General features: G+C 40.6%; 1 protein-coding gene across 1 annotated transcript; it reads left to right on the forward strand.

Moving 5' to 3' along the window:
- The first annotated feature begins 1391 nt into the window (after positions 1 to 1391).
- dhrs7cb (dehydrogenase/reductase (SDR family) member 7Cb) lies at positions 1392 to 9776 on the forward strand. The gene is made up of 7 exons (XM_079183117.1): positions 1392 to 1530; positions 2828 to 2984; positions 5763 to 5875; positions 7430 to 7640; positions 7720 to 7812; positions 8427 to 8588; positions 8764 to 9776. Exons 2-7 carry the CDS (start codon positions 2831 to 2833, stop codon positions 8961 to 8963), a joined length of 933 nt encoding a protein of 310 aa, XP_079039243.1. The 5' UTR covers positions 1392 to 1530; positions 2828 to 2830; the 3' UTR covers positions 8964 to 9776.
- The last annotated feature ends 2440 nt before the right edge of the window (positions 9777 to 12216 follow it).

Genomic DNA, 12216 nt, shown 5'->3' on the forward strand with positions numbered 1-12216 from the left:
CAGTACGTCCGCGGATGACATATGGTGTGAGTCTTTCTTTTGTAGGTCACAGTGCTCTGGATGTGTCCTATGCACTGCAGCTCGCTGTGCCACGCTTTCCCACACTGTCCTTTATTTCCCCCTTTTGGCTTACTGTAGTGGTTGGCGTATTTGCTGCGCTCGTGAGTGACTTCTTGTATCACCCCCGTTGTCTCTCCTTGCATGCTGACTTGCGAAGCAACCTCTTCCGACTGCCTGACTGTCTCTATGGTCAGCGCTAGCGTCAGGTCGTTCATCAGCTGCAACTTCCGTGAGACTTCTTTGTCAAGTATTCCAACGACGATTCGGTCGTGGATATTCTCATCTCTGCTTGCGCCAAATTTGCAATGCTCTGCCAGTTCGTACAAAGCCCTGATAAAAGTCTCAGCTTTCTCTCCCGGTCTTTGCACGCGCAGATGGAAACAAGCACGTTTGTGTATTACATTCCTTCTCGGCACAATGTACTCATCGAACTTTCCAAGCACCCTAACAAAATCATCTCTATGTCCATCTTCGGTAAATGCAAACGAACGGAAGATGTTCTCCGAATCGCTTCCCATAGCGTATATCCGGCTGCTCACCTGCACGTGCCATCTTCTTTGTCCAGCTTGGTGGTGGTTCTGAATCTCACAAAACTCCGCTTCCACTCCGGCCATTCTCCCGGCTTATCGAAGGAAAAGTTTGTCGGGGGGTTGAACTTTGCCATGACTCCGTTTTCACTTCTGACACCATGTAAATCAATGCAATAGAGGCTTCTTAATTTGCTCAGCTGGTTTTTAATGGATCACCGTGTGTCTCCTTTTCATGCATACCTCGAACTCCCGTATAAACTCCAGTATATGCGCAAGCGCATTAGTCTACCATATATGACAAGTACTAGCAGGAACTACCATAGAAGAGGTACTAGTATTTTGCCAGGTGTTTATATCTGTCAGATAGTTGCAAAACTTTACAGGTGTGTAGATGAGATCAAGATGAACGCCGAGTTGAGCAAGGGCACGGCAAGTAGGGGTTGGAGGTGGGGGAGGGGCATTGCATTGCCCCCTATGTATAGTATTAGTTATTCTAGAATAACCCAACCAATTAGAATAAGTACTGAGTCAGACAAATAAAGTCTAAGTATTGCAGCATTAAAGGTGTAATCTCACCTAGGAAAGTACTTAAGTCAAGTGATTTCTGCATTCAATATTTATTGAAAAGAGAATGGAAAACATTACGAACTAAAACAGCAGCACAAGACTTGCCCCTTAACACAACTGAGACTCTCACTTTTCGTCCATCCCTTCATGCTGGCAACAAGGGGACATGCCTCAGATACCACATAAGTGTGTATTAAGGGCTAACTAAAGCAGCGGCTATTATAAGCAGCAGGTTCCAGTGGACAGCAACGGGACAGACAGACAGAGGAACTGAGCTGTGTGAATGGACAAGGGACGTAGAGGGAGAAGGGCTTCTGTTACCTAACTAAATCCGGAAAAAACAAGCCAGTCGGATTAGCTCCCTGTCCGTGCTGTAAGTGAACCTAAAATAACACAGATTACGTGTGTGTGTGTGTGTGTGTGTGTGTGTGTGTCTGTTGTGTGGTTGATATATACGTGCACTCCCTGTACAAGCTGACTAACACACTAGGATCCAATCTTGTGTCAGCTGAGGGGCTGAGCTGGGAACTGGGTCTCAGGAGTCATCATATATTGAAGTTTTAATGTGGATTAGGGTTTATTTGAATTTATTTTCCCAAGTCAAGCAGGGCAAGTAAGGTCATCCATTGCTTGTAAATGTGAGCCTCTTCAATTGCCCCCCCTGGGGTATCCTGTGACAATATCCTGGAGGTGACATAGTGCACGGCAGTCTGTGGTGGCAGCTTGACCAGAATATATTTAGCTGTTCTCCACAAACTAATTTTACATGGTAAGTGCCACCAAATGCCAATTCTTCCCTCAAGGAGCTGAACACATCCAGAGCAGGAAGCAATATTTTGTCACAGTCAACGTAAATACAGGTACACATAGTGTATAGATCAGATACATTGGTGTGCAAGAATCTTTACATTGTACAGTACTAATGACTCTGGGCTATGTAGTAATTTACATTTATCTGACTGTAGCATGTTGTCCAATTTAGAGTAATAGTTTGTCAAATGCTTATCCACTTTCTTGCCAAGAGTAACTGTAGAAGAGAAGATCAATACCATTCTTAATTGCTTATCTAACTCTAGCCAGGACAGCAAATAAGACTTTCCCAAAATGTCAGCTGCTTTAAATACCATTTCAGTAGTTATAGGTTGAAAGTTTACCTGTGTTCTACTAAGATTTCCCTCCTCCCAGTGTAGACAGGAAGACACACACAATACAGATATTGTATCACATTTTTTAGCCTGAAGTTTACTTCTTTGATATTGTTAAAACAGATTTAGGAATGTTACTGTCCTACTCATGATTGCTTCAGACAAATCATTAGGAACAGTTAGTGTTCCCCTATAGTACACTGGTAAGGTGAGTCCTGATACATAAAGCCCATCATCCATTATTGGTTTTCATAATTGAATCAATACCAAATGTAAAAGAGGAGTTATAGATTTAGAAACACATTTATAGGATGGATTTTGAGCTCCTTAGATCATTGAGATGTGTTCTGCATATACTTTTTTTGTTATTGACACTGTATTAGTTTACACCACAAATGAGCTCACCTTAGGAGCCCCTAAACCTGATCCCAGTTGTCCTGTCAGCACAGACTGCTGGCTCTTCTAATGCAGGTTAGTAGGTGTGTAGCTGTTGCCTGCACTGATCCTGTGCCCTCTCCTCTACAGAACATGGCCCTGCCCTCTGTGATGGTGTTGCCCCTGCTGATTGTCGTGGCAGCGGGGTTATACTACATCTACAATGAAGTCATGCATTTCATGTCCAAGTCCTTAGTGCGGAACAAAGTAGTGGTGATCACTGATGCTGTGTCCGGGGTGGGAACAGGTAAATGATCCCACTTGTGTTTTGTAATATTTAACGTAATCTTTTTGCCATGGAGATTTTGTTTTCGTCAGCATGATGTCTCAGAGGCAAAGTCCATGAAATTTCACTAGACTTGTCATCCTTCTGGGGCTAAGGAACAATGGACTTGTGGTGATTCAGATCTTGGATTGTGTCATTTGATGATTATTGTATTGTAGCCATGACTAAAAATAATGGATACTGACTTAATTCAGTATATGTTGCTTTGAACTGCATGTTTGTGGCAATAGCCTCATATGTTACAACTTTATTTATGTTTTCCATCCCAACAACACAGAAATCTGAATGCTTTCATAGACATGACGCAGGTTAAACCCCCCACCCTCTTTCAAGGTGACCATCATTAGGGTTGACAGTTACAATACAAATGAAGTGAAATTACAAAGATATAAAAAATATAGAGAATCAAAAACAGAAGTCGAAAAATTGGATAGAGACTAACATTTATTAGACTATGTTGAATACAGAGAGAAGAGGAGTGTATATGTGAAACGAAATCTTCCCAAACTTCTTGCGGAATAGTTTATTTGATATCCATTTCCCAGGAAGCTGTGGTTTTGTCAGTTATATAAGATTGCATCCTTATAAGGGATAACATGGAGAACTATATTTGGTCTTTTGGGGTAGCATGAAAAATATTCAGAGGCAAAGCTGCGGACCTGAAGATATATCTAAAGTAAAGAGACTTTGCAAACTGTGGAGATGTGTATGATACACAGATTCCATCATTAAAAAGGTCTTAAAAAAAACCCAAACATCTGCACCAAAACCAATTATAGTTGAGATGGTGTAAATCAATGGCTAAACATTTTTGAAAAAAATCTGTTTATGTTATTAAGACCAAAAGGTTTTCTAAACTCTACCTATATTAGAACTGACTTTTGTAAACTACATATGAGTTTAAAATATGGGTTTTGCTGTTTCGAGGAAGGGCTGTCAAAAATGAAATGGAGAAATTGAAAGAGTGGACTTGTCCATACTCCTCCGTCCACACGGCGTTTCAACATCGCTTTAGAAATGATCTCCGTCCAGAATAAAACGCCTGAAAATGAATATCACATGACTCTTCACGTACACTGGGCATGCGGGTGGGTGCCGGTGTAAACAGGAAGTAGATTGGTTGCTTAGTTAAAAAAAATACGACAGAGTAATAAAGTAGTCTTTAATAATGAAAGGTCGTGTTTGATACTTAAGATCTTCTCTAAAATCTTCCTCTATGAACTCAAACAGACACAGTTCGTGGAAAGTTTTAGAAATTTTATTTTTCAGACTTAGTTACAACGCTGCAGGTCTTGCTCTATATCTCTCTCTCATACCAAATTTACTTTAAAATGAACACTTACACATAAAGGTTTACTAGATTATGGTCCATAAATGTGGTTAACACACATCTCTCACTCGTTTCCTCTCGGTTTCCTTGTTGTTCTCACTCGTAGCTCTGCTGGTGGCTGAAGTCTCTGTCCTACTGGAGAGCATTTACTGCTTTTGTTCCTTTATAGTTTATCTGCGGACTTTACAATAGTTGTGCAGAACAAAATAACCATTAATAAGAACAGGAAAGTCCTCCGTTTGTGTCCATCACCCTCCCTAAAGCCGCTAACCGTGACTTCAGACGTCTGCTCCGTAGGTCTGATAACGCCGCTGGACACGCCCCTCACTAATCTCTCCATTAACAGCTGCTTCCTCCGTAATAATGCGGACTTTAACAGAACAACAGCTGCTAGTAAAGACAACAAGGTCAGAAACACCTGTAATCAGTCATCGTTTCCAAACGTATTCGTTTTCGATCGTCCACACGAAAACGCAACCCCGGCGTTTTCAGACGTATCCGTCCTCTGGAGCGTTTTCAAACTCCTCCGTTTTTGGTGCTCGAAATTGCCGGCGTAGTGTGGACGCTCTGTGTAAACGTAGCAAAACATGTGTGGACGTGACCTTAAACTGCATGTTTGCCCTTTTCTATACCTGCCAATGCAGTGATCCAATATGTTTGGCAATATTAGCTGCCCAATATTAAAATAAAAAAAATTTGGTAGATCAGTCCACCTTTTGATTTAGCTCTCTCCAAGTTTGAGTTCTTCATAATAACAATAACTGTATTTATACAGCACCTTTAAAAACTGAGTTTACAAAGTGCTTTGACAGACAAAGCAAAGCAAAAGCAAATAAAACAGTACAATAAATATAACAGTACAATGGATGAAATAATAAAATAAAATAAATGATTAATAGACAGGTACTCACTAATAGCCAAACTAGTAGTACTGTTATTATTTTGATCATGCGACTTAACTTATTTCTTTCGATTGTTTTTTTTGGAGGTTGTATGTCAGCGTCTGTTCTATTGTGTAAAAGATGTAAACAATAAAAAGAGGGATGGGAAGCCTCAGCCATCTGTTTGAATAATATAAGTGTAATCCAATGTCTTAACTATGATCTAAGAAAAAAAAGAGCTAAACCAGAGACAGCAGTGTAACGTTTACGTTGCCTAGCAATGCCTAACAGCTATGTGCCATAAACTTCCTGCTCAGAAGCAGTCACTGTGACAACAAGACTGCAGGAAGTCACTGCTGCCTCCCAAGAACTAGTCTGACATATAACTATATGTTTTTAGTCTCTATGTTTAGCTAAGCTTCATATTTAGCGTACAGATATGACAGTGGTATCAATCTTCTTATCTAGCTCTCAAAGTAAAGAAACGATTCCTTTAACTGCATTGAGTACTTTTGTCTTTCTCTTCAGAGTGTGCCCATCTCTTCCATGAGGGCGGAGCCAGGCTTATCCTGTGTGGGACTAGCTGGGATAAGCTGGAGTCTCTGTATAACTATCTGACTGATGATGCTGACCCCAGAGAGGTGAGGAAAGGAAACAAGTAACAATGGAGCACGCTGGCTTTTATTTCAGTTGGAAACATGGTTAACATGAGTAAACCCTTCTACAGTAATCACTCTGTTTTGTGCTGTGTCATCTTTTTGGCAAACAGCTGAGAAACAAATCTTTCACTATTGCTGCTCCAGTAAACACTACTACTGTATCTCCTGTTGATATGAATACACACTTTAAGACTTAACACAGGACTCAGGACACAGGACCTTGTTTTTGTCATAATCCTCTGCTCTGTCGCCACCTCCAACCTCACGACTTCCTCCTTTTGTCAACACAATAGGAGGATATCCTGTCTGACAGCACACTGTCTTCTGTACACAGGACGGAGCAGATGTGTCTATATGGAAAAACATATACATAGATAACAATATCATCTAATTAGCAAACATATGAACTCATGGCCATTGATGTTTGAGCTGTCGAGGATGCAAATTCAATCCATTTCTGGTTACTGTTGCGATTGTTTCCTGTGGATGATCATTGACTGTAGGTCACAGCTCACTTGCCTGTGCTGTTCCCTTTGCAGCATGACAAAATATGTCTGTGAGGTCTTTTTTTATAAGCTATTTCGATATTATAATGGCACATTTTTTATTTTCTATTAATGAAACAGTTAAACCAGCCATTTCAAAGAGATATATTTGATAAATCACATCTTCGTTTTATGCATGTTACACATGTTAAATACTTTATAACAGACTCATTCTTTTCATTTCCTCTCATCAGTTAAACAAACAGAATCTTTACCAACCTTTCATATCATATATATTAGATTCAATGTTTTAAGTGGGCTACAATTATCAGAACAGTGCGAACGTTCAGACTCCCTCATGTGGCTCAAAGGTGTACTGTAGATAGAAATGTTAGATAAAAGACTGGAATAAATTCTTCAAATTTATTTGGCAACCCAAATAAAATCGTCTGCGACCCATAGGTCGAGAATTACTGCCCTAGGCCACCAGGGCACCCAGAATTAAAAAACCTGCCTTATTAGAGCACGAGAAGTTATGATGTATAAAAAGAAACCACCGTATATTTTTGTAATGAGAAACAGACAGAAGTGTCCTTGCAAGACCAATTTACAATGACTGGTTTACATGATAAAGCTTTATATTATGCTTCGATAAGACATGGTGACATTATCACTAAAGTCATAATTTGAAGGCTGTGTCAAAATGTTAACAACATCAAATATGCTGACAGACAAAATGGTTTTTAATGTGGATACAAACATATTTATGAAAACCGTTTCACTTTGTCCCTGTTTGTGATGGATGAGGCTGATCTGGAAATAATATTGTAAAGCTGAACAACAAACCAAGAGATTCTGCACAAAGTCAAAGCAATTCAAACAATGAAATGATCAATAATATGAGATTATTCATTATTCATAATACTCTCATTCTAACGAGAAACTAAGCATGTCTTTGTTGTCATGATGGCAGCAACACACCACTCAGATTGATGCTTGAAGAACACAACATATTAGTACAGCAAACTAACACAGTCTTGGGTCTCACTAGACGTTTGCCCCAAAGCTGGTGATACTGGACTTCAGCGATATGGACAGCATGGAGGACGTGGTGGCTGAGGTGGTGGAGTGTTACGGCTGTGTGGATGTGTTGATCTGTAACAGCAGCATGAAGCTGAAGAGTCCGGTGCAAAGTGTCTCCCTAGAACAGGACAGGAACGTCATGGATATTAACTACTTCGGCCCCAGCACTCTGGCCAAAGGTGGGCTGGACTACCACTACTATTCATCTGATGTTGTTTTTTTTTATCTAAATGCTAATATGTCCAAATAATGTGGCAGGTGTTCTTCCAACAATGATCTCAAGAAGATCGGGGCACATTGTGCTGATTAACAGCATCCAGGGAAGACTGGCTGTCCCATTCAGAAGTTCATGTGAGTTGCCAACAAAAGTCTGTTAGCTTTTCTCAATGAAAGGGTTTGTTCACTGTAATCACATCACACATGTACGCTCTCTCCTCTGATGGTTGCTAGCCATAGTTGAGGGTAGAGTAACCAAAACTTTACCCAAGTAGAACTACTGCTACATTATAGTCTAAATATGTTCTGTTTTTGTTAAAAGTGATTCATAGAGGTGTTGACTGGATGGTCATATTGGAGGATGTAGTTTATGATGCTGTTGAACTGTATTGTGTTTTACTGACATTATGTTGTCCACTCAATGCATATCAATGAGGGTGGACTAAACAAGAGAAACAACTCTCTGAACTCAACATTATAACAGGTTTCAAACATGTAGATGTGTTCTCACAGTGTGATGCAACAGCAGTCTTCCTGTGAGCTGTGACAGGACAGAAAACAACTAAAGAATGTCCCCTGTAATGTCTGGAATGAGACTTCTTTACACACCTCTTGTGTGTGTGTGTGTGTGTGTGTGTGTGTGTGTGTGTGTGTGTGTGTGTGTGTGTGTGTGTGTGTGTGTGTGTGTGTGTGTGTGTGTGTGTGTGTGGGTGTGTGTGTGTGTGTGTGTGTGTGACAACACCTGTTAGATGCTGCATCAAAGCATGCGGCGCAGGCCTTCTTCGACTGCCTCCGGGCTGAAGTGGAGGAGTATGGGATCGTCGTCAGCACCATCAGTCATACTTTTATCAACGCCTCCGACTCACCGCTAGTGGAGGGGCCCGCCCCTAAACCAAACACCCTGGCTGCATGTAAGTAAAAGAGCCAGTATGGAAGTGATTGACAGGTTGATGGTAATGATGAATCATTCATCAGTCTTTCAGTTTGTAGCAAATAGATTGGAGGTGTGAGGTCTATTTTCACATCTTTGGAATAACCTTTTTATACAGTATGTAGATTAATGTAAATATATGTGTTTTTACACAGTTATCACCAGGCAGTTGACCCATGGTGTAAGCCCGTCAGTCCTGGCCAATGAGATTATGCAAACGGTGAACAGGAAGAGGAAGGAGGTTATGCTGGCCCACCCCATCCCCAGGGTGGCCCTCTACCTCCGCTTCCTCCTCCCCTCCTTCCTCTTTGCTGTGCTGGCTGCTGGAGTGAAGGATTCGGACCTGGATGAGTAGATGCGGTCGGAGAAAATCTGAAAAGAGATGTGAAGTAAAGATTGTTTGGAAATGGTAGATATGTAATAGTATGTGCTTGGCACACAGCTGCAGCACCACTTGACAAAGCATGCAACTGCCCCTAGGGGCCCCTTGCTTCAGGTTCATCATATGGAAATCACTTTGTGGTCGTTTAGTTTAGTAATAATCCTTCAGACTTTCATAAAATCAAACCCTGTTTTCATAATATTTGTGATCTTACACGTTTACATACTGGAATGACCTTTCTATATAGTTTTTTATTGTGAATGGTGGAGTCTGACATTTCTATGTTTCATGTATGTAAGCTAAACAGGCCATATGGATTTCAATCCTATAAGTAACTAAATAACTAATTGTAAAATGTACTTTCTTCACCAATCTGAATCTGAATTATTTTTCAAAGAGACAATCTAAACTTAGGCGTGAAATCAATATCCATTTGAATGTACCGATCCAGTATTCTATGTTTAACACACACTCAGGTAAAGCTGTAGCTGATTTCAGTTGTGAATGTCTTTCTCTGTATGTCCTCTAGGTGGCAGCAACATATAGTCATTGATACTGTCTGACTAGTGATGCTGAAGAGACCTCCTCTCACAATCAATTGTTAATGTGCGTTAAAGTGTCACCACATCTTCTGTTTTGAAATATCAATTAACTCTCCTAATTTGTCAACAATGAACGACTGATGAAAAGATATGAAATGATGAACTCCTGCTCGTTTAATTGCTTGTGCATTGCAATGGAAGGAAAAAATTAAAGCGTTGAAATGAATTATTTCTCTACAACAAATGCTGTATATGACAGATCTTCAGGTAGCTATGACATCCACATAGATGCAATACACCATTTACATATCACTCATAGATGTATTGCACTCATGACTTCAGGGCTGCAGGACAGGAGCTGCTGCCTGGTATTATCCTGGAAGGATTACATTACATTGGTGGGATCAATGTTGGTCCATGTGCTCTGAGTATTTGGTGATTACTTCATGAATAACAGAACGTTTGGTTGATTCATGTCACATTATGTCAGAACTCTTGGACAAAAGGACATCACATTTCTGCCGTGTAAATGGGGAGTAAATACAAAGGGGCCGATCCCTTTGTACATTGTGTGTGTGTGTGTGTGTGTGTGTGTGTGTGTGTGTGTGTGTGTGTGTGTGTGTGTGTGTGTGTGTGGTGGTGGTGGTGGGGGGCATTGTCGTGAAGTCCAGCTGGTATGCGTGAATCTGTCCTCCAGGTCACTGTCCTCTGGGGAATTCAACATCCTTTGTCTCCGGGACTGGCGGACAGGAATGTCTCTGCAATGTTCACATTAATAAATGTCAGCTTTATCTCGTGTCAGCTGGACTCTGCAAATTGGCATTTTGATTTGACACATTTACATGTGTCACACAGCATTGCCTGATCATGTATGTTTCATCGCATGCATGGAGGTCAGCCGTGCATATGAATAACTGTTTTAACAGGAGTGTCTGGAGAGATCACAAGCATGTTGTATCATATCAGACATGAAACTGTCAGATTCATCTATGCCTAAAGGTAAATCAAACAGAAATGCATTGAGGTGTGCAGTAATATCTGAGAACGATCTAAGCCTAATAGCTTTTTCTCAATCATCTATCTGGGCTCTGTGGTGAGCAATATGTTGATAAAGCCCAAACACAGCGAAGATGACTGTCCTTAAGCGATATTCATCCTGAATGCAAGGTATGACTTATATATGAGAATCACCTCACAGGGACATCTCAGAAATGGCCTTTCCATGAGTGAGGTGATCACCCTTATCAATTTTTAAAGCTCGGTTTATTGACACTAACCTGATTTATGGAGGTTATGCAGAGGCCATCGTAATGATTCCCTATGGCTTTCACATACAACACCAGAGGGGCTAGCTCTTATTTTAAAATATCATTTGACGTTATTGCTCCAGTGAGTGTTAAGGTAATGTCTGCACAGTGGGGTTCTCTTTGTCCATCTGTTGTAGCTGGGGATGTTTGTATTCTGCCCTGTGGTGAAACTGTAAAGAGAGACATATAAGCGTCCCCAAAATTAGCAATAATGGAGGCTCCTTAATCACCACAACTATAAAATAACATCACTCAAACAATGACATCAAACTCTGTTTCTATTTTTGTAATTAGTCTCAATTATATTGCAAATAAATAGTTATTGTAAAGATAGCTGGCCTGAGGCATAAGTGAATAGAAATGGCTGGTTCGGCCTGTTTAGCCTCGTCAACACCAAGGTTACTCAGTCAAGCATGAAGAAGAATAAGAAAAAGAATTTTTTTTGTATATCTATGTATTTTGGAGTTTTTATTAATAGTAAATTGAAAAGTTTTTGATTGTTTTAGAACAGGCCATAATGTAAAGTAATTTCATGCAACATGAAGTTTGTTTCATAAAATCAAACTGCAGCCAGCATCATTTATATGATAGATTATTTTACATTGGCTCACCTTTTGGCGTAATTCTTTACAAAAATATGTTTTTTTCCCACATGGAACTATACATTCTCCGATTTCTCCTCGACTCTTCCAGCTTCGAGTCACTCAGCAGTGATTGTCAGAGCTACCTGCACAAACAAACGACCTGCATTTACTTTGACAGTCTGTTATGTTACTAACACTGAAGCGCGTTCACACACATTCAGTTTTTTATTGATTTTTACAGGCTTACAGTTATGATTGCATTCGGAGGTTCACTCAAAACATTCGAGGCTTAAGACCTGGCAAAATGACCTGGCTATGCCATTGGTCGACACAGGAAATAGCGTTTAACTCGTGCACTCAGTGTATGATGGTCACAGGAATGCATGGCCGCATCAACCACAGTCCTGCCAGTACCCTCGACGTACGTGAAGATGCGAGGGCCCGATCAATGCTGCTTGCAGCTTTAACTATGGCCTATTGTTCTTCAAATGTTTATAAGGGCCCGAGCACCGACGTAGTCGGAGCGGAGGACCGATTATTATTTTAATGTTTATTATTATAATTAGGGACCGGGAGGACCCTATTGAAACTGTAGGAATTATTATTATTTTTCTCTCCAATGAATCGCCTTTTTGGGGGCTTTATCATATCCGAAAACTCACCAAAGTTGGTATGCATATCAGGACTGCGGGAAAATATGACATTTTATGGGTCCCATGCTCGAGTATGAGAAAATTGCTCGCTAGCGCCCCCTAGAATTTAGCCCCCTCATCCCGTAGGTCTGACTAACATT

This window comes from Pholis gunnellus (genome assembly GCF_910591455.1).
Source record: "Pholis gunnellus genome assembly, chromosome: 21".
Lineage (NCBI taxonomy): Eukaryota > Metazoa > Chordata > Actinopteri > Perciformes > Pholidae > Pholis > Pholis gunnellus.